This window comes from Solanum pennellii, chromosome 11, assembly GCF_001406875.1.
Source record: "Solanum pennellii chromosome 11, SPENNV200".
Taxonomy (NCBI): domain Eukaryota; kingdom Viridiplantae; phylum Streptophyta; class Magnoliopsida; order Solanales; family Solanaceae; genus Solanum; species Solanum pennellii.
In genome coordinates this window covers 317,106-340,372 of record NC_028647.1, presented here as the reverse complement: position 1 = coordinate 340,372, position 23,267 = coordinate 317,106, and the positions used below count along the sequence as shown (strand labels likewise).

Here is a 23,267-nt window from a genome sequence, read left to right as displayed (position 1 = left end):
TAGGTTTAACAATATGGTAGAAATGGAACAAATGGAGAAGTGTTAATCTGTCATGTGGCAGCTTTCTCATTATTGGTGAGCTACTTATTATAAAGTGTTTAATTCATTTCAATTTCGTTTTGCGTGACAGTGTTTTCCCATTTAACTCTATTAAAACAAACATACCTAAAAAGAATATACACATTTATTAAACATTCAAAACCATTAAAACAAGAATAATAATCATAATAGTATACATTTCAATGAACACTCATATTTAAAATAAATAAAGTTAGATTTCAAAAAGTACAATTTTAACTCATTTTAGAAAATCAAACGCATACACATATACCAAAATTCTCACTTTCTCCATGCTACCTTTTTTCCCTCTTATATTTGGATTCAAATTTCCAAACTATTTAAAAAATATCAGACTAATATAATAATAATACTTCATTTGATTGTTTTTTTAGTTCGTTCAAAAAATAATGTTATTTCTTATGTTTTAAAATTAAAAATGGAACGATTCATAACCAATCACACAAGTTGTTAAGATTATTATGTATCATGAATATCAAATCTTCCTTCTTTTTATAAATTTTATTTCAAGTCAAATAACATTATATCGACAACAGATGACACGAGATAAATAATATACAAATCTCACAAATAAGAATTGATAAATATGGATTCGAGCCCTCTTGTATATGAAGTGAGTGTCTTACTCTGGTGTAAAATTTTTTGTCATTAATTCAAATTTGGTCGAACTTCATCCTCAAATACAAATTTCTTTCCTAATATGATATTTTTAAAAAGAAAATCTAGAAGCACTAACCTACAAAACAAAAATGTACATATCAACAATTTTAAATAAACAAAACTACCAAAAAAATAAAATAAAAATCACAACCCATAATTCATCCAAATATTTTGAAAAATTACAACACATATTTTCCATCAAAATTCCCAAAATTGCCCCTCCTCCACCCACCCAAAACCCTAACGAAAGTTCATTTCTTTTGAAGATCTCAAAAACAGAGTATTACAACAGATGAAGAAACCATAAATCCATAAATAAAAATCAAAAACCCAAAATGCAGTGCCCAATTCCTCTTAAACTTACCAAAATAACTCTCTGGTGGTTCTTGATAATGTATTTCAAATTCATCCCCAATTTCTTCAACCCCACCATTGTTAATCCTCATCTTCAGTTGCCTTAACCTTTCTGTAGCTAACCCTAATGTTAATTTATGACATCTCCGTTGATACTTAAACCCATTGATGCATCTCAATGTTTGGGCTACAGATACGTAGAAAATCAGATGGGATAACGAGAGAAGACCAATGGGTATCCAACAATGTCGGCATTGAAGCTTCGGAGAAAGAGCTTGACCCAGGAAGATGAGTGATAAAAAGATGAAGAAATGTTGAAACATTTTCCATAGTTCCTTTTTTTGTAAATCGATTGCTCGTTTTTTCTCGAGAGTTTTTTCGAAATGGAGCTGGATTATTGTGTTGATTGCTTGTAGAGCAGTTTCTTTTTGGATCAGATTGTTTGGGTGGTGATGGGTTGGGGCGGCATCGTAATCCGCCATTGGAGAAAGCTTGAGAAAAAAAACAGAGAGAAGTTTTGGAGTTTAATGGTGACACTCAGTGTGACTGTCAACATGTGGGCGATGATAGTTGGAAGGTTAGAATATCAAGGTGACAGTAGAGTTTGATCACCGCTGGATTTATTTTTATTTGTCATATTTAATTTTACACCTAAAAAGAAATAACGATATTTCTATTTTTATTTTATTATCTTTTCTCGATATTATAAAATTTATTTAAAAATAACATCTATATCTAATTCTTTTATGTATTTAGGCTCGAAACGAAATATTTTTATTAAGAATAAGGCGATCTCATCGTACACGACGACTCATAGTTCTTATTTAACGCTTAACGGCATAGAAACGTGACGGGGTGGGGTCAATGTTGGATTGTATATGGATTAGTATGAGATTAATTAATTATACTCCTGTCTTGTCTTAAAATGTTTGTGGGGTTTTTAATATTGTCTTAACATATTAGGTAATAATTTATTTATTTATTTTATTTATGTGTCATAATTATGATATTTAAAATGACGAGTATTTGCAAGGACAAGCTAATAAGCATCTTAATTATATTAATATGGTGTTCGATTTATAATTTAGAAATTCACGTAACAAATATATTTATAAGTAATGAGAGGATGTATTGTATTATTTTATGCAACATAAAAGATAAAAAGTGGATAATTAATTAATTTTTGCATAACTACTAATACCTACATAAAAAGATTTACATTTTCTCTTAATTAGTAATACTTGAATAACACTAGCCAATTACTAAACGATCCCGAGTATGTGCCAATAATCCTATATACACTGATTGTATATTGGACTTGATGCAACAAATGGCCGTTTGTTGAAGTGCTTGTTGGGTTAGTCTTTGAGTTTTGGGTCTGACGATGTGTTTCATGTACCCACTTTAATATGGTTGAGCCCAATGTGGCCCAACTATTATTACTGTTCCCAAATTATTCTTTTATATATTTATTTCTTTATAATTCAGGAGAGTGTGGAGGTTGACAAATGACAATGATATCATACATGCAGTATAGATGAAGCGGTGACTCGCATCTGGAGTCTTGGAAGGTACCATCGAAACTCAAAGGTAAATTATATAGAGTGGTTGGTCATTAGACCGACTTTGTTATATGGTGTGAAGTGTTCACAAATAAAAAACCCTCATGTCTAGTAGATAGATGTATGGTTACACTAAAAGTGATAATATAATATTAAAAATGTGGATATTCATGATAAAATAGGTAATGGACAAAATAAAGAAAGCACAATATAGTTAGTAATACGTAATTCCGTAAACATTGGATTACGTATAAAAACACACTTTTACTTCAAATCAGAATTTTAAACCAAATCCAGATACATACCACATATAGTTAGCCAAATAAAAAAGTTATCTTCAAAACTGTTAATAACGAAGTGTTTTCGATATTTCTGTCGAAACAATAATTAGGACCCTTTTGTGAAAATTATTCTAGTTAAAGTACACAACTTTTTCACTCTTACTCATAAATCCCTTCAACAACAAAAAATAAAAATCGACAAACATGTAAAAGTATATTCTGAATTCATACAAACACAATCAACTATTTTGAACTATTACACACATGTACTTATGGAGGATATGGTTGAGAAACCAAAGCCTCAAAGGAAGAAAATGTATACTATGTGCTACATATATAATCTTGAAAGAAATATCAAAATCACACCAAAGCTAAAACTATTCCCTATGACACTATTTAACTACTAACAACAAATGATTAAATATACATAACTAGAAAAAAAAAATATGCCACTTTCTCTGTGTGTGCATTTATAGTAAAACTAACTTTGTGAATGAAAAAGTTCCTCCCTCACACATAATTGAATCTTGATCCCACATTTCCAAAGCACATAATTAACTCCAATGATTTTGTCCCACTTGTCAAAAATGGTACACTAACCACAAAGTAAAATAGAAAACCTTCTTGTCCTTCATCAATCTATTATTTGCATTATCTTGTTGAACAAACTTTTGTTCAACATTCTGTTCTTTCTAATGCTTGTTGTTGCTGTTGTTGGTTGATTATTTGCATTAGTATCTCTCCGGCCTTCATATTGGAACCCGGAGTTTCCATAATGGGCAATTGTTTCTTGGACTTGTTTTGATAGATGGAATCCAATTGATGAAAATATGGACATGTTTTTGAATCTTGTGGCCTTTTCTTTTGGCTTTCTTTAACTCTTCTATAGTACTTGTTTATATTCTCCCATTTCTCTTTACATCTCTTTGCGTTTCTATCGTATCCAAGCTTCTTCATACCACATGAGATGTCTTCCCAAAGAGGTCCTTTTGATGATCCATTGTCTTGGTATTGCAAGTCGACGTTTGTTCTTAGTTTGATTAAGGCTTCCACTTCGGCTTTAGGCCATCGAGAAGATGAATTCGTTTGAAACGAGTTTGAATTCTCACCAGCACTATCAATCTCTTGTTTCTCAATGTTTTCCTTGTCGTTGTCTTGTTGCATAACAACATTCTCCTGATTTCCAATAGTTTTCATTGATTCACTCTCTCGTTCCTCGGTATGCCTATGGGGTAAATCTGTTGGTAACTGTAGTTGAATGGTTTGATCTGAGATTTTCTGCAAGAAAGCAATCACTGCTGCGTCTTTCGCAGCAGAAATTGCTCTTTCGTGAGCTAATGCTTCTTGTTCTTTCTTTAATCTTGCGATTTCCTGCATCTTCCAAGCATCGTCCCTCGCTATTCGATCCTTCTCGCATTTTTCCATTGCTTCTAGAAACTTGTTTTGCAAGTCCTCTTGCTTATCCAACACTTCCTTCATCAACCTCTCAAAATAACTAGCCAATTTCCTTTTCTTCTTCACACTACCATCGGATTCTTTTCCCGAGGACGAGGTCGTGGACGTGGATGTGTACATGAACCCCGGATTAAAACCCCGAACTCGACTATGATCCATTCTAAAATCCTGACATCCACTAGCAGCTGGTTTTATCATTGTCATTGGCATAGGCATTGGTACCGGCATTGTTTCCATTCTATTGATTTGGCTATGGTTTAACGGAGGCGATGAAAACAAGGATTGGCTATCTAAAAGCTCTAATTGCTCGAAAAATCGATAGTTTTTCCCAGTTTGTCTACCAGATCTACCATCTTTAGTTCTCTTATGATACTTATAAATGTTCTCAAACTTCTCCCTGCATTTCTTCGCATTTCGATTATACCCAAGCTCCGCCATCTTCCTGTTACAATAAACACAACAAAATTCCATCCTCCTACTTCAAATTTTCACTAAAATCAACCAAAATCACAGCTATTTTGACTAATTCATATGAAATTGAAAATTGCATGCTCAGAAAAAATTACTGCAAAAAAAATTTACCTAGAAATTTCATCCCAGAGAGGGCTTTTGAGATTGGAATCACGAAATGCAACATCCATTTCCGATCTTATTTTGAGTAAAGCCAAAGTTTCTTCATGTGGCCAACGATTTCCACCTGAAAAATTCTTATCTTCTTCCTCTGAACCTCCACCGACACTACCACCACCACCACCTTCATTCTTCAGCTCCGCCGCTTCACCATCGGCGCCGGTGACGGCGCCACCAGTAGCTGTATTCTCCAACAAAACAGAACTCTCTAGCATTTTTTTTTTCTTCTTACAAAGAAACTTCTCAAAGTGAAAATTTCTCTTTGGACTTTATTAGTAGTAAAAATAATTGAGAAGGCACTTATTATCCTTTTTCTTTTTTCTCTTTGAAAAAAATTGGATATTTTTAAAATTCAACCCCCAACTATTTTATTTTTATTTAAGGGGTCAAGAAATATTGAATGGGTAAGTGAATTAAAATCTATTATTTTTCAACCACTTTTTAAATAGGCAAAGGGATTTGAAAGAATTGAATTGAAGTGGGACATGTTATTGATAAATAAATTTTACAAGTTGTCAAATTGGTGAAAACATGTGTAATTTGAATTTATTTTTATTTTTTGACTTTTTATATTCATTTTATTGTGTTTGAATAAAAATAAAATAAAATGAGTAGTCAACTTTGCTTTGGTGGAGTCCAAAATTACAGCTTGGATACACCATGAATACCATGTTTGGAATAATGTGAAAAGATTGGGGTCAACAATGGATGGTAAAGAGAACAATCAAGATTTTTAATTGCTTCAAATTATGGAAAAAAATAATAAAAATTGATCCATAGTTTTATTTAAAAAAATTAGTTGATGCGTGATATTTCATTTTATGATTAAATTAAATTAAAATATAATATTTTTATAAAATGATTTCATTTCTCTTTTAATTTATATACTACTAGAAACTAGAAATAAGAATCTAATTTTTTTTTACACTTAATCTATTTTATTTTATGTGACATATATTATCTTTTCAAAAAATTATTTTTTAATTTTTTGTATATTTTAAAATAATTTATCTTTAAATTTTCATATTGCTTTTAATGACATTTTTATAATAAAAAAATATCAAATATGTTAGACCACAAAATTCAAATGCTCCCTTTTTTTTTTGTGTGTTAGAAAGAACCATGGAATAACTAATTTTGGGAGGATGAAATATAATAATAATATTTTTTTTTTAGAAAAAAAAGGGTAAGAGATGAGTCATGGTTATGAATTTGTCCATTTGAGGAGATAGCAACAAGTGGAAGATAAAGATGAAGTAAAATTTGAAATAGTAAACATCTAAAAATATCTTCATTTTCCAACTTGGGATTTTGTAAGTTTGTGCCTTAAAAGCTACTGCTAAAAATTTATTTTTATTTTTTTTAAAAAGTCGGCCATACATATATAGCCCACAATTTGGCTTTTCAACATTTTCTTCTTTTCTTTTCATACTAAAGTTTTTATGGGTGAAATTGTGGAATTACTTTTTCCTTGTGTCAACAAGAGTTTTAAAAAAAGAAAAATATATCGTTCCTTCAATTAGTTTATCAAAATATAATTCAAACATATTATTATATAATATTTATATACTTTATATTTTATAAATTAAATAAACAACTTTAATGACGTAGTAATTCTTCAATTTTTAGTGTGCAGATGTAAATATTTAAATTTGTATAAAATTAAATTAGTAGACACACATATTTTACGTGATATATTACATATAAAACATTATGTAGGACGTGAATTGTCACATAAGTCATAATGTAAGATGCATGTGTCTATACTTGTTTAATTTTATATAAAAATTTTGAATACCTACTTAGATCACACTCTAACTGGAAGATGTGTTGAAGCAAAGTAAATAATATATTTATATATTATGCTAAAAATATTTGTAGGTTGCATCTAGTTATTGATTAATTTGAAGTGTTAACTTCCCAAATGTGTCAAGTTTAAGAGTTATTTAGATGTTTAGCAACAAATAAAACAACTACATTGTTGTAAAGTAAAAACTACTTCCTTTGATACCAATAAAATAACATAATAATAATAATAATAATATTGTCAACGTTCATATAGTTAAGTTTAGGAAGCACGAAAAGTATTTGATTACTTTGATAAGTAAACGTAATTTAGATTCTCCTCAATATATACTCATTTTATAAGTTGATTGATTAAATTTCACGATAAATAGTCTCATTTTAAAAATAAATTACTCTTTATTAAATAATAAAACATTATTCATGTTTCATATTTCTTATTCTCTCCTTAATTTATAATCTTAACTTAACATGAATATTCTCAATGATTAATTTTGCCCTATTTATCTTTCCTATTAACTTTTTTTTTAATCTTTTGCAGTATTGATACTTTTGAGGACGTGGCTATTAATTACACATTACTAAATACTAATCGCATATAGTTTTCTTCTAAAGCAAAGTATTCAAACTTGAAAATTTTCTTTTCAAACTTTCTTTAGTTAAAAATAAAGCTTTATCAAGTTACTTTAACTTCAAATTTTCTCCTACATCCTTTGTATCTTTGATTTTTTTTAAATATTTTTTAGGGTTCATTATAACACCGAATATTAAAGTCAATCAATTAAAATAATAATAAATACGCTTTTTATATCAGTCAATTCATCTATTCACTTACAAAAAGAAAAAGATAAATTTATTGATGAAAGTAATTAACAGTAATTCAATTAATAAGTTTCAAATACTAAATTCAGATCGTTCATTACATGAACTCATTCAAAAATATTATTTCCAATAAACTTCTCGTAATATCACCAGTTCACCACTATACCACTACCCGCGTTAAAATAAAAGTAAATTTGATGGAAGTAACATAAAGTTGGCCTTTGGGAAAAGGAAAGAGACAACTAATCATAGAGATAATCAATACACTTTTCATGGAATTCATTTACGTAATCTCAACGCCAGGTCACTTTCCTACAATTTATAATAATACATAAAATTTGAAAATATGGACAGTAAAAAATTATTATTATTTATTATTTTATTCAATTTTTTAAAAAAGGAATCTAAGTAATTGTGTCATTTTCAAACTTGCCAAGGAGTGAAGTAATTATCTTTGAACCAATTGGAGTGAATCTGTGGTTGTAACTTGCATACTGTCCCACACGCTTTACTTTTAAACTTATTAGTAATAATAATACAATTCTTTAACACCCTTTTCGTCTCATATTATTTGTTTATCTTTTATTTATATGCTTAAAAGTGTTATACGAATCAATAGGTTACTCTTTATATTTTTTGAACGCGATTTAATTATGTGTCTTATTTATTAATAACAAAATTAACAAGGAAGGAGGTTTCTTAAAACTTCATATTATTTTGTAATTTCATAAAGATTTAATTTAAGCAAAATGGAATTTTTCTTATTAGGTTTATTTGATTTTGTAGATTGAAAAATAATTTTAGTAATATAAACAAATATGAAACTGAGGGGGAGTAATTGACTATACAAATAAAACATATCTTGGTTTGGTTGTTCCATTGTATTAACTCTCATTTTGAGGTGTAAGTTAATTACTATTCAAATTTAATTAGAAGTTTATGGTGCAAATTCTATGTATGTAGTTTTTTTAATAGAGGGCATTTCATTCCCAATGACCAAGGTAGAACATTTCTATGCAGAGTTTAAAACTAGTTAGATCTATAAATCATGTATCAAAATTCGATGGAATAGATAACTCTCGTCATGTTTTCAAGTAAAATTTATATGATTATTAAAATTAAGTTAATTTGAAATTGAAATTTTATTCAGATATGCAATTTAATTTTTTTTTTGAATTCTTTTTCTTCAAAACATGGGAACTTCACAATTTGTGAATGTTAATCAATTTTTTTACAAACTCTTATACAATCTTACAAAGTGAGCAAAGTATAGTTCACACATAATATATCAAAATATCCTAATTAAGGACGAGTCAATAAATCACATATCTCCATATTCTTTTTTATAAACTTGTGTTTGTGAGATTACATATTATTACAAACTTTCAAATGCATATAATTCTACAAAGATATACTAATCCAATAAATCACTAATAACAATAACTAACTCATATATCTAAATTGTTGAAAGGAGATGCACAGTTTAAAGGAACACCTTATTTGTGTAGTTAAATTGGATTTACCTTGTTCACCGATTGGCCTTATGACAACAAGAAAAGACAATCTTATAATATATTAATGTGATTTCTTTAATTTCCTACTAAAACATGTAAATTTTATCGTATCCCGTATCACATTGGGTGAATCAAAACGATAAGCCTACTTGTATGTTAGTTTCTCTCGAAGATTGATGCAATTTGATAAAGCAACTTATATGTTAGTTTCTCTCGAAGATTGAGCAATTTAATAAAGCATCTAAGTATAATTACATGCATTCATCAATCAAAAGGATTGTCATCATTTCAACAACTTATCTATGGTATCATACATTTCTTACATTTTGTTAGTTATCAAAACATATACTATTAATCATGCTTTTAGATATAATATCACATACATATAGCTACCTCAAAGAATCATCACCATTTTTTGGTTCCAACATCTTATACCGATTATATAGTTCAACATTATTCAAAATATATGTATATATAAATTCAAACAAAAATATATAACCATCTACGAAGAACCATAATTTTTCATCTTAACATCAAATGATATGCTCCTTCATTAATCAGAAGTCTCGATTTCTATTTAAATCGGGCTAACCATTGAACTTAGATGGGCTTAATACTCTATAAGACTTTGATAAGGCCTGTAAACGACCCGCCACCCTAACCCGGCCCACTTCCTTTTTATAATTAGGGAAAAGAGCCCTAAAATATACAAACGAACAAACAAATAATCGCATTTGAAATTTTAGAGAGAGAAAGAGAGAAAGCGCCATGGGAAGTGAAGAGGAGAGCACAGTGAAGGAGCCATTGGATCTCATAAGGCTTAGTCTCGACGAGAGAATCTACGTTAAGCTCCGCTCCGACAGAGAACTCCGTGGCAAACTTCATGTATATTAACTGTTTCCCCCAATTACTACTGGCCGTTGTTTGTTCTATCTTTTTGTTGATAAATTATCTGTTGAATAGTAGAATTGAGCCTTACATTGATGCAAGTTGGTACTTTTTTAAGTTTTGATCTTGTTAACTTATGTTATATTTGTTACCCCTTTTGCTTCGTATTCTAGGGTTTATGATTTTTCTCTGTTTTCAATTTTCTTTCATATTCAGGTTTCCTTTTCAATTTATTTGATTGTTTCTGGCTTGATACCGAGTTTATGAAAATGAAGATATAATCTTGTTGCTTTGAACTAGCATGATTGTGGAGGGTTAAAAATTAAGGAGTTACAAAAAAAGAGTAATTTTTATTAATCTGGACTAAAAAGCAAAGTAAGACGAACAAGTTGACAGAGCTCAATTTTATGAGTAGGGCAGAAGCCAATGCATAAAGAATTACCCTTCAATCTTGTGGTCTTATACAACATGTGTGAAGAAAGAGTTATTTTTTTAAAAAACTGAATCAAAAGTAAAGTAGGGCAACCGAAATGAAGTGAAGGAGTTTACGGAGCACAATTATATGAGTTGGGCAGAAGCCAATTCATTGATGTTATATGATTTCAAGCATTGGCCCATCAACCACTAGGCTGGCAGAGCTACGTTATGCTGAGGGTGGTCAGGCGGACACTCTTCGCCTATAACTGCTATCTAATTTGGTTATATGTTAAAGTTTGCACTCCCTTGCAATAACTTTATGGGTAGCTCAGTGGTTGAAGGCGTTCTTGAATGGCATAGTTACGCAAGTTCGATTCCTGGTAGCTGTAGCAGTCTTATTTTTTTTTCTTTTTTAAGCAACATAACTAATTATTTTCTATATCTATTAATTAAGCAATTATAACGGTAGGAAATTGAGGCCGACTCGAAGTGTATGTCAATATAGTAATATGTGGCCTAAATGTTTGATATTTGATGTTATATATGAAGTCATTAAGAGTATAGACATACCAAATATCCTTCAGGAACGATATATTAAAGAATATGATAGTAGATGCTAATTGCTGAAGAATAGGAAAGAGGGTGTAAAAAGATATTAATGCACTACCATCAGTCAAGAAAGTATAATATAAACATGGGGAGATCTTGGGTTGCAACTATTGTGCCTGATCAAGTTATGTAACATATTGATATGCTGTTAATGCATAAAACACATTTAGATAATATGCAGTCTACAGCAACTGAGGACTATCTTTAAGTGGCTGGAGGTGAAGGGAGATACCGACAATTGTATTCTATATGTTCTATAAAATTTCTTTTTGCATGATAAAGATGTGATTTTCTGTAGTGTTATAGCATATCAGTAGAAAACAAGGGAGAAGTTCTTTCTTTCTACTCGGATGGGGTTATGAGTGACTAATTGTTGACATGGACTGAAAATAGTAGAAGGAAAGCAGCATGATCACTCATGTGGGTGTAAGAAATAATGTGATAAGGCAGAACACCTATTTTGCTGATAAGAAAGCCTTTTGAGTGCTTCCATTTGTCATTATCTCTTGAATTATAAATAAAATGTCTGAAAAATAGGAATAAAAGGAATAAGCAGTCACAGAAAAGGAAACCTTATCTATGAAAGGAAGCAACTAACAGACAAACCAAAACTAGACTATCATCAGAACAAATATGTAAAGCATCTTTACCCAGTGTCAACATTGAACATGGTTGGGTGCGAAAGCTTTGACAAATAATGTTGAGAGGGGAATAAGCAATCACCTGTCTCCACCATCAATGAATACTACTTGTAGGCGAAAAGACATTATATTAAATACAATAACCTGCATATTAGGTGGAGGTTGTGTTTCTTGTTTGCCTGTTCCTTCAAATATTTGTTTGTTTGGTCACTTTGTCTGAGAAATTATAGGACTATTGTCAAGTTGTTGTGTTACCAAAGAATACTGAAGAACAAGTACATGCCGCTCCTTGTTACAAAAAGGGAGCAATTGCATGATGTTGCTGGAAATTCTGAATTATGTTTGGTCGTAGGGGATCATCTTGCTATTGCTCTGCTTTAAGGATACTATAGTTTGTTTTGTCTTCTGATTCTTGGTTATTTCACAGGCATCAGAATTTCCAAATATCCAATTTGATATACAAGCATGCATGAATCATATTTTACTTTTGACTTTTATCATTCGTTGAATTTGTATGGAAAAAAAATCTTGTGAGGTGACACTAAGCTGTCGTGTGGTTTCCTTTTCAGGCTTATGATCAGCATCTTAATATGATTCTCGGTGATGTTGAAGAAATTGTGACCACAGTTGAGATTGATGATGAAACATATGAAGAGATAGTTCGGGTATGCTTTATTTCTCTTACCTTCTCTTTTTTATTTTGGTTTGAAATTAAGATATAATTCTTCTCCCCTTTTCTGGTCATTGCAATACATCATTCCAATTAGCATCAGACCCTTTGCTGTAATATGTTGGACAAGTGGACTATACCTAGTGCTATGTACAATTAGCTGGCTTTGACGGCCACCTACTCTACGTCAATAGGACTTCACTTTAGAATTATCCCAACTTCCAATTGAGCTTTTATCTATCAGCAGATAATGTTGTTGATTTTTTTTTTTTTTTGACAAATATGTCTTTGTTTCTCTCGTATTTTGTTTCATTTCTCCCTCAATAGTGTTCAGTGGTGATGCTCAATCATTTCTTTCATACCAAGGGACATTTGCTTTTATCTTATGTGATCCCCCCTTAGAAGATTAGGTGCTCCTTTTCCATCTGAAGTTTCGAGAAGTTTCTTCTCTTATTTTCACTTGTAGTGGAATCAGGGGTGTATCCTAAGAGGGAGGGGTGTCAATTCACAGTGTTTCAATGTACAACTCCCAATCTTCCAAGGTCCATCTTGTGTTCCAATTCAAAGCATTGTTTTCTTTTTCTTTCTTGGTTTTATTCTTTCAAAATTCCCAAGTTTTGACATATTGAAATCTCTATTTTCCTTTTATAATTGTGAAATTTTATAATGAAGGCAAATGTCTATATTAGATCTAGTCATAGTGGAGGATGTCACATATATTCAATGGGTTTAACTAATCATAGATCTTTGTGAAGAATTACTAAAATTTAAAAACAAATCGAACATTGGTTCAACTTATCCCAAAACCTATCAAATTTAAACCCTGGATTCGCTATTGATCATAGTGGTTGATATCCTAGATTGGCCCCATGAGTAGAATGTATTTATTTTGAATTGCTTTTTGCAAGAGTTGTTTGTGTGTTGAGGAATGGTTTTCTAATGATTGTAAAAGCAGCTGACATTGGTTCTCTGTTGATTGTGTTTTAGGCGACGAGACGGACCATCCCGTTCCTATTTGTTCGTGGAGATGGTGTGATTCTGGTGTCTCCTCCACTCCGGACTACTTGATGAGGAGAGGCATCGTGGTGTATGAAAATCTGCAAGCATGCTATATTTTGTTTAAAAGGTGCTGCAGTAGACTATTGTTGGGGGAAGGGGGTGGTCTGTGATTTTGTCTAGTACATGTGTTTTTCAAAGCACAAGATTAGTAATGTTGAAATCCTATAGCATTGGATATTTGTAAACCGTGCTTCTTCTGTTTACTTAACTCATCAATCTTCAACTGCATATTTCTGAGTACAACTCTAGAATGAGACAAGCGTCTGTTTGGATTGGCTTATGGCTGTCAAAAGCCATAATTTGTGATTTTTGACAAACACCATGAAAGTGCTTTAAAATACAATTTTTTTTTTTTTGAATTCAAATATTATGAAAGTGAAAAATATAAGTTAATCCAAACAGACTGGGTATCTTATTCGAATGTTATAGGATTATATGCCATATTGTTGTCGTCAAATATTCCTTATTCCACTTATGTTGCCATTTTTCACCCATCGCCAATTTAACTTTTTATTCTTGAAAAATTATTTGAACATGGAATTTGTATAATTTCCATTTTAAATTTCTAAAAACTTCAAAACTGTTTTTACACTAAAAAATAGACTTGAATTTGTGTTCATAAATCTTAATTTTCAAGTATCAATTTAAAAATTATTCCGGAGAATAAAAGTACTCCTTAATTGCAATTTATGTGATATATTTTATATTTTGAGATACAAACAAGTTAAATATTTGATTGTAAATAATATATATTGAATTGTCAATTATTCTGACTTGTAATGTTTTTCTAAATCTAATTTATAAATATATAATATAAAGATTTTATGAGCAAATATTGGGTCAACCCGTCTTGAAAAATAAGATGTATAAATTGGGATTAGTAAATAAAAATTGTAAAACCTAGGAAGAGAAGAATAGTATTTGGGGCATTTTGCCAGAAAATAACAGAGAAAAAAAAAGAGTATTCTCGAAAGATGAAGATGAAGGAGCAAGTAGAATCTTCACTAAGGGCAAAGCTTAACCCTTCTCATCTGGTAAATTCTCTCAATATATACATATCTGTTGTTAACTTGATGAGTTTGTGTTCGTTTAATTTGTTCATAGCAAATCTAAACCAAATAGGTTTATCAGGATTTTAGATTTTGTTAAACCTTGTCAGTTGCAATTGTTGAAATTAACTGACAAAGGAAAATAAGTGATAAATATTGGGGAATCTCCCAAATGCTGAAATTTTGGTTGTTATGGATTTATAGGTCAAAAAACAAAATCTTTAAGTTTTAAATTTTAATTTATTAAAAGCAAAATTCTAACTTCAAATCTGCCTTGATTGGATTTTTTCACTATGAAGATGATATTAGTTGGATTTGCCACTATGTAAAACAACTCTGAGTTAGCTACTAGTAGGTGCCTCCTTAAGAACGATGGCTGAAATTTAAAGAAGTCAAGTAGGTGCATCACCTACGTAAGAATAAAGGGCCATAGATTAGAAAGTAGGTCCATCACCTACTTAAAGGCTTATGGCCCAATGATACGGACCAAAAGGGAGCTGTCTTGGGTCCGCCCAAGACCCATCTTTCAAGTCCATTAAGGACTATATAGATGTATAAGTAACTCCATGGATTTATTTGCTTGAGCTATGTGCTTCACCGACTTGCTCTGACATCCTAGTTGGTTGATCTAGTTGGTTAGATGTCCTAGTTGCTTAATAAGGGCGACCCACGTGTTTAAGGAAAATTAATGACCTACTAGTCTAAGTATGTGACTAGTAGGTGTATCACCACTTTAGAACAAAGGGCCAAAATTTAAAGAAGTCAAGTAGATGCATCACCTGCTTAACTCCCTGGTTTATTTGCTTAAGTAGGTGATGCAACTGCTTGTCTTATATACATTTTGGAACTTCGTTCTTAAGTAGGCACCTACTAGTTACTTGCTTAGACTAGTAGTTTATTAAATTTCCTTAAGCATGTGAGTCGCCCTTGTTTCAAGTAGCTCAAGTTACTAGGATGTCAAATAAGCAACTCAACCAAGTAGGACTTCCAACAAGTAGGTCGTCTAAGCAAATAGCTCAACCAAGTGGGCCATTTGCGCAAGAAGGTGAAAATGGTACATTCCATGGTACATGTGTTTGAAGTAAGGGAAAGGCGAGTGAGCTATAGTTATTTTTTTTTTCAGTTTCTCTTAGTATGAGAGAATTTCCTGATTGGAAAAAAGGTGCATATATACCCAATACGTGTATTTGTATTATATCCTTCCTCTGTTCACCTTTCGGGTCAAAGGATCCCCCACAATTATCTTTCGTATGAAATGTGCCCCTCCACCTTGAAAGAGTTGTTCAGCCACGTAGGGTATATTTGACCTTTTCAGTTGTTTAGGCTTTATAGACTTCTTCAATTGTAAGGGTATATTTGGTCTACCTGGCTCTATCGTGAAAAAGATAGAGCCGTGCTGGACAGTCGTAAGAGGGAGGGAAAAATATGGGACGGAATTAGTGATTTGGGGCTTTCATGGACCGGAAAGGGAAGTAAACGCAGGCAAATGTAAGACAAACCTAATAGTCAGTGATAAAGTTGAACATTTCCTTGATTTTGATCACTAGCCATAAATTGCCAGTCTTGGAAATGAACAGTGTTAGAACATTTAACATCTAAATGATTTTCTAAAAAAGAAGCGAAACTTGTTGAAGTGTTTTCTACAAAGGTGCTTTAATAAGTCCTTATTTCAAGAGCATATACCATCATAGCAAGATTTCAGGTACATCAATGGTTGGGGGAAGGAACTTAGGTGATGTTTGGTTGGGAGTAGTGGAGAAAGTGATCTCCACTTATACTTAGTGTTAATATAATGTTTGGTTTCATTCTTTCTTTCCACATAAAATTTAGGATATTTATAGTACAATTTTTGTTTCCACTTCTCTTGTCGCATAACTGATATCCTCTTTAAGTTATGCGGGTACCTATATATTATTTTATGCAAGATAAGAATGCGGGGATAGTATAATAAATGCGGGGATAGTATATATTATACGAGATGACAAAAATAGCCCTTCACGTGGTATCCAATATTTATTTTGTCAAAAGAATTTAATTTTTTTTTTTAAATATGCACTTTAGTATAACAAATCAAACATCCATTGAGTAAATAATCCTTCCACTACAGTCCTTGTATTATAACCTTAACCTTGCATTTCAATCCCTACATTACAATCTCTACATTGCCATCCATGCATTTCTAATTCCCCTATAACTTGCTTCTAATCCAAACGACCCATTAAAGCATTGCGGTACCTGAGATAGTTGCTCTTTAACCGGAATACATATATGAGCTACCTATTATTTATGTCAATAAGAGACGCTATACTAAGATTTCAGGTACATTAAGGGATAGGTGGAAGAACCTCAAAGCATTGAGGGACCTTAGAGTTCTTCTTTTCCTGGAATACATATATGAACTACCTTTATTTTGTGTCAATAAGAGAGACGCCTGTCATGTAGGTTGTAAATCTTATTTTTGTATCTAATTTAAGTGTATTCCAATCTTTAAATATAAAGGTGCTATATAAATAATGGTTGTGCGAGCTATTGTATAGGAGCGGGGTTTTACCCTGTGCGCACCCAAAGGGTAGCGGCTGCGGATTTCCCTTGTCATTAAAAAAAAGGTGCTATATAAATAAAAGCTTCAAGCATTACTCAATTTGAGGCATTATCTTTTAACTACACTTTCTGAAGTGGAAAAGAATAACAAGAAGGAAAGCAAAGAACCAGTATTTATGTCAGGTTTAAGAGAGGTATGACCGTAAGGGTTTGCAGGGAGCATAAGTAGGAAATAAGCACTGAATGTGTGCTAACGAGGCAAAACATCCTTGAAGTTGATATTCTGTTTACATAACCAGCAGACACTGATCATATGTATATTTTGGAGCACAGGATCTTCAAATGGGATAAATAATATGTAAACTTTGATGTATAAAAGCCACAAATTTGTTTCTTCACCTCAGCAGTTTGTGGGCATGCTACTGTTATTTGTCTATTATCCTTCTCTATGATAGTTATTTATTAACCGCATAGAATGCTTTTCATCGTCTGCTTATACATTTTTATCTGCACGTTTTGGCTCGCATATTTGATGTTCTCGATTGTACCTCTTATTCTTGAGGGTTGAGATACTTGGAATTCTATGATAATCCTGGAAAGCCAGAGAAGTTTCCTAGTCAATGTTTAATTGAAGAGAACGTAAGATGAGGTAGTTCGTGGGTTTGATTTAGGTGTGCACACTTTTTTGGGGGGATAAGGCTAGATTTGTGCACTCATAAGAAACAACACACATCCGAGGTAGGGCTTAGATTATGCACATTGGAAGGCAAAATTGCTTCTAACCCGAATTATACATTTTAAGGCCATCACTTGGAACAAAAATGTCACCAGCATTAGTGCTTTGCTTTAAAATCCCACAGGTCAAAAGCACTAATACATTACTTATTATGTTCTAATTTTTCTACCGAACACTGAAAAACCTTCATATTTTATTTCTTCCATTGTGTTTGCATAGTAAAAGTACCTAACAATTTCTTGACTTCCTTCCTTTTTTTTTTTTTTTGCAGGAAGTTGTTGATATGTCTGGGGGGTAAGTTCTTATGCATGGAGTTGTAGTTCCATTCTTCTAGGATCTCTTTTCTTACGTTGGACTTGTTCTTTTTCTCAGATGTGGTGCAAAATTCTCGATTGTCATTGTGACAGAACAATTTGAAGGCAAAAGATTACTTGAGAGGCACAGAATGGTTAACGGTGCACTGGCGGAGGAGATGAAGGAAATCCACGCTCTCTCCATTACAAAAGCGCTCACTCCAGAGCAGTGGAAACAACAGCAGGAATCTGAAAAGCCTCAAGCAGCTGCTTAAATTAATCATAATCGAATCAGCTTTATCGACGAAATGCTTCTCTCTTCCCTATATCTAATGAGGGGTTAACTGTGTTATAGGTTAAGAAAACCGTCTGTCTATCATGTTTTGATTGAACTTGCTGGATTTGAGACACTGCGATAACTTGTAACTATTGAATAATGCAATAGCTCTTGGATTCAATCAATGGTTATTGCTTAGTTGACAAGTGATGACATGTTTGTAACTAATCGCGCCCGTTCAGCTTGTTATGAGTTTAGAACATTGCTGCTCATGTGTTTTACCTATAGTTGATGAGAGTCTCTTTTCAGTATGTCCTTATTTACTACGTATATCGTTTTCTCGAGTGTATAGCTCAGTTGATAGAGTATTGAGCTATTAATCTAAGGTTCATAAGTTTTGATTGTTTTGCTTAAACCTCAAGTACTTCAGTATGATCAAATTTCCGCACGATGAAAATACTAGGTGATTTTTTCCTATTCATCCAAGTAGAATGGAGACAATTTTCAAATCATTCCTAATACAATACTAGATAAGTTGGTGCATGTGTTAGTAAGAATAGAAGTGGATTAGACTCGTTTTGGTAGAGAAGTTCCTTACTCTCTCAAAGTGGAATTTCTCGGCATGAATTTGAATTAGTCGAGTGACAAAAGTAGGTATTGAACACCACTCGAAATATAAGCATGAATTTAAATTAGTCGAGTGTCAAAAGTAGGTATCGAACACCACTCGAAATATAAGTTTTGGCAAAAAAACTTTCTCCAAAATATTAGGTAACCACTATTGAAGAATCATGTTCCTTTAGAATTTCAAGAACAAAACTTACTATCAACAAGACATTTTAATCTTTGAATACAATTCCTTTTTTTCTTCATATTTTTTGGTAGATTTAGCTGCAATTCTACAAATTAACACACATTTCTCCTCTATAAGTCATTTTCACCAATGCTTTTAGGCTCACTATTATTTTCTCAAACATATTTTATGTTTCAAAAAGGAAAAGAGGAATCATAAGAAACTGTTCATGTTTACCTAAAATAGTCTAATCACAATATAGCCACAGAATAATACTTTTAACTTTGATAGAATATAACACTATTTCAAAATCTTTGTTGAAAATAAGATTCATGGGGTTCTGGATTAGACAATTGGAGAGGTAATTATCACTTTTAATTATGTTTTTTGGTAGTATAATATAATTAATTAATATGTTTAAATCATAAATAAACTTTTCTTTCATAGCTAGGAAAAATTCAAGAAGACTTCAAAACTTTTCTTCAATGTACAAACTACAAAATAAGGACAAGACTGATCATATTAGCCAAATCAAAAACCATATTCTAAAAGAGATCATAATCTTATATACACTCAAAATGTTATTGAATATAAACCTAAATTTATCCTCAATGAATTTGAGAAAATTTGTCTATCCATAAAGGGAGATTTTTTTATTTTATTTTTTTCTAATTCCGCTTCATGGTCTAAATATTCACGATATAGTTTCCTTCAAATATCGAGTACGAATAAATATTTTCCATATTTGCATATCTTGTTTACTTGCAGCTAGGAAGAATTTAATAATTGGACAGGGGGGTAAATATTCTACAAGGTAATCAAACTTCTAAATTACTTAAGGGTACACAGTACACACATCTAAATTATTATTGAGATGATAATTATAATACGAGTAATTAACATCCTTATAAATTTGAATTAATTATAATTAGAAACATCTACTTATTTTTATATTCTAGGTCTAATTTGTTTTTCTTAATCTATTAAAAGGTTAACACATATCAACTATGCCAATTCACACCAACAATCTCATAATTCGGAGTCAAGCTCAAATTAAACCTCTGATTAAGGATAAAATTAAGTTTACTTCGACGATCGCCTTTTGTGAAATTCATAAATAAATATAGATATAAACTTGTTATATCTATATTTAACGAGTGGAACTCTTCAATGCACAATTAATGTATATATATGGCGATATGGACATGATTGACCATATTAGTCTAATCAAAAAATATTTTTTGAAGGAGATGATCATATTCTTACAAGATAAACCTAAATCGATGGAGCACGATGAGTTGAAAGGAGAACTCAAAAAAGACTGTCTATTCATGATGCGAAAGAAAGTTTTCTTCTAATTCTACATGGTCTACAAAATCATAAAAAGACTTGTCAAGACTCGTATTATTTTTATATGATGAGACATTGTTGGTTCAAGTTCATTGGCTTTAAATATTTTTATTCTTTGTATAAAAAGGAGATGTAACAAATTAACCCTTTAAGTGGACAAATATAAAATGCACCATATTGTACTTGCATTGTGTAGTTAACTCAATCGATAGAGTTACTTTTGTACAAGAAAGAATCAAATTCTAATGAACTTCGCTATGCATCAACCATTTATTCAACAAACTCATTAGCATTAAGGTTCTCTTCGACACGATATAATAATATATTCAGTATAATTTTATAAGTGTAATCTAAAATGTACACATATTTTATTACTATCTTGAAAAATAGAGAACGCAGACCGCCGACTAAAAAATATGATTAAACAGATCAAAAATAAAAAAATCATGACAAAATTCTGTAGATAACGTTATGCTATACTATAAGAATTTTAATTGTAACAAGTTACAAGTTATGTGCCCAATATTATATCTAATCAAAGAATCCTTTCCCTTTAATTTACTGTAGTATAGGCTTATAGGTAAAGAAATTTTTTAGGTCCAAAAAGCCTATCATATTAGTTACACTGAATAGTTGCTCCTTTTAATTAGAATTTTCATTATGGGTAGAGATATTTGTCGTAGGATGGGCGGACTCACACTCACAGGGATACCTTTCGTTGTAAAATTATGTTGTATATATAACTCAAATTTTATATTGCAAATCCTTTACCGAAAACACTTCTATTGGACTTGAAAAAAGTTGCACTGAACTCTAAAAATATTCAGTTTTATCCTGCCATGAAACTAGAACTCGAAAATCAGGATACATAACTATAAGAGAGTAGCTATCAAAACAAGCCCCCTAAGTTCGCACGTACGGTTCACGCATGACACACTTTCTACATCTCCTTCGCCTACAAGGTAAACATCGTAGGTTAAAGCACAACGTATTCACCACTACACTGGCTGATTGATGCACTGGCTTTACCATGATAAAAAGTCTGAGAGCGATATCGTTACACGCTCCGCATTTCATTCTATTGAATGACTCTAGCTTCAAAAACCATATACATAAAATTATATCGACTTACATACGTCTTATTAACTAAACAATCGAATACACCACGCCAAATATCATTCACTCAGCTTAAGCCGAAGAGAGATTAAAAAAAATCAAAGATATCAATCGCGCCATAATTAAGACATATATCAATAATAGTAGAAATTGCAAAGCTCAACTTCAAAATGTGAGTTTTGGATAAAACAAAATTCACAAGTTCCCATTAGAGGGATACCATATAATCCTTTTTCAAAAATCATAATTAAAAATATAGTCCAAAAGAATGTGCATTGTCTTGCCTTTCTTGAACTATATAAATTGGCTTTTTTATTGTATTGGCTATTATTATTTGCAACAATAAAACATTGAAATGACATTTTCTTGCTTCTTGAGAGCTTTGTCAACCAAAACTATGGATCAAGGGGTCATACTAACAGCAATAATAACGTTTAGACATTTGTCTTTGAAGGCTCTTAAATTAATGAGATACATCGAGAAATAATATTATTTTATTTTTCATTTGATGTTCAATATTCATATAACGATCCTGAATTCGTTTTACTTCATTCTTCATTGTGGCTCGATTAATTTGAATTAATATGAGGAAGTTACACTTTTAGGATAACGACTCTATATCAAGAACGACGAGAATTCAAAATATGTGATTAATTTTTTTAAAAAAAGTATTATCAATACACCACAAATGGTTGGAGTGAAAGTAATATTAACGATTAAGGAACCGGTGTTTATTAAGTCAACAAAGAGGGGCACTGAATTACTAATCATTCATGGATATTAAGTAATTAACCACATTGTATTATGACTATGTTAAGGTCAAAAAAGAGGGCCAAAAATCAATAATTGTAATACTTTAAGAAAAAAAGAATTATGTTGTCGAGATAAAGTTAAATAAGTATTTAAAAAAATACTTCTTAGATAAGACAATCACATGTATATAAATAACTCAACGTACAGATTAATAACAAATCTTTTGGCTCGAATTTCACTATCGTTCAAAAAGCAAAAGATTAAAAAAAAAGTGATTTAATTTCTTCAAGGATAGTACTATCGCATTTTTCATTTGGATATTTAGCTAGTCAAAAACGTGTCATATCGAATTAAATTAAACTCTTTTTAATTATCATGTATATGAGTGTATACAATTTTTATCAGGTCTTATTCATATACCAAACAAATGTTAAATTAAAGTAAATAAAGGGACCACTTGTCTCTTTATCCAAAAAAAGTTGAAGAAATCTTTTTTTATTACTCAAATTTTAAGTGCTCTTCAATATAGGTGTGTCCCATCTTGTCTTTTATTGAGCTTGTTGCCTATAACTCCTATTAATCACACATGACTTATAGGTTAGTTAAAATAGTATTGAACTAAGATTAGATCAAATCACTTTTCTTTTAATCACATCAAGGAGGAATATTAAATAGTAATTTAAAGAAAATATGAGTATGATGATAGTTATTCTTTTAATCGAACATACAAGATCAATATGAAAAATCGATGTTTTTGGTATATAATTTCGTAGAAATTTTTCAACTGTTTCGTTAAATATTTCACATATATATAACTCTACGTATATATGAAGGCTGCTTGACTTGACAAGTCCTTCCATCCAAATTCTATGAACCTAATTTCTTTTAGGCTGTACCAACTAATTAAGCCTGAGCT

At 31.3% G+C, this 23,267-nt stretch overlaps 4 protein-coding genes across 4 annotated transcripts; 2 read left to right on the top strand and 2 right to left on the bottom strand.

Annotated features, from left to right (window-relative positions):
* Nucleotides 1-871: 871 nt before the first annotated feature.
* LOC107004444 lies at nucleotides 872-1,747 on the bottom strand. Its single transcript, XM_015202642.2, has one exon. It carries the CDS (start codon nucleotides 1,572-1,574, stop codon nucleotides 1,008-1,010), a length of 567 nt encoding a protein of 188 aa, XP_015058128.1. The 5' UTR covers nucleotides 1,575-1,747; the 3' UTR covers nucleotides 872-1,007.
* Nucleotides 1,748-3,136: 1,389 nt separating this feature from the next.
* On the bottom strand, nucleotides 3,137-5,429 carry LOC107004436 (trihelix transcription factor GT-2-like). The gene is made up of 2 exons (XM_015202637.2): nucleotides 4,973-5,429; nucleotides 3,137-4,832 (listed from the first exon to the last, which is right to left on the bottom strand). The coding sequence occupies exons 1-2, from the start codon at nucleotides 5,233-5,235 to the stop codon at nucleotides 3,611-3,613; spliced, it is 1,485 nt and encodes a 494-aa protein (XP_015058123.1). The 5' UTR covers nucleotides 5,236-5,429; the 3' UTR covers nucleotides 3,137-3,610.
* A 4,436-nt stretch (nucleotides 5,430-9,865) lies between these two features.
* Nucleotides 9,866-13,702, top strand: LOC107004446 (sm-like protein LSM3A). Its single transcript, XM_015202643.2, has 3 exons — nucleotides 9,866-10,044; nucleotides 12,284-12,379; nucleotides 13,372-13,702. Exons 1-3 carry the CDS (start codon nucleotides 9,928-9,930, stop codon nucleotides 13,450-13,452), a joined length of 294 nt encoding a protein of 97 aa, XP_015058129.1. The 5' UTR covers nucleotides 9,866-9,927; the 3' UTR covers nucleotides 13,453-13,702.
* A 621-nt stretch (nucleotides 13,703-14,323) lies between these two features.
* LOC107004447 (protein BOLA2) lies at nucleotides 14,324-18,626 on the top strand. Its single transcript, XM_015202644.2, has 3 exons — nucleotides 14,324-14,477; nucleotides 18,041-18,063; nucleotides 18,142-18,626. The coding sequence occupies exons 1-3, from the start codon at nucleotides 14,418-14,420 to the stop codon at nucleotides 18,335-18,337; spliced, it is 279 nt and encodes a 92-aa protein (XP_015058130.1). The 5' UTR covers nucleotides 14,324-14,417; the 3' UTR covers nucleotides 18,338-18,626.
* Nucleotides 18,627-23,267: the final 4,641 nt, after the last annotated feature.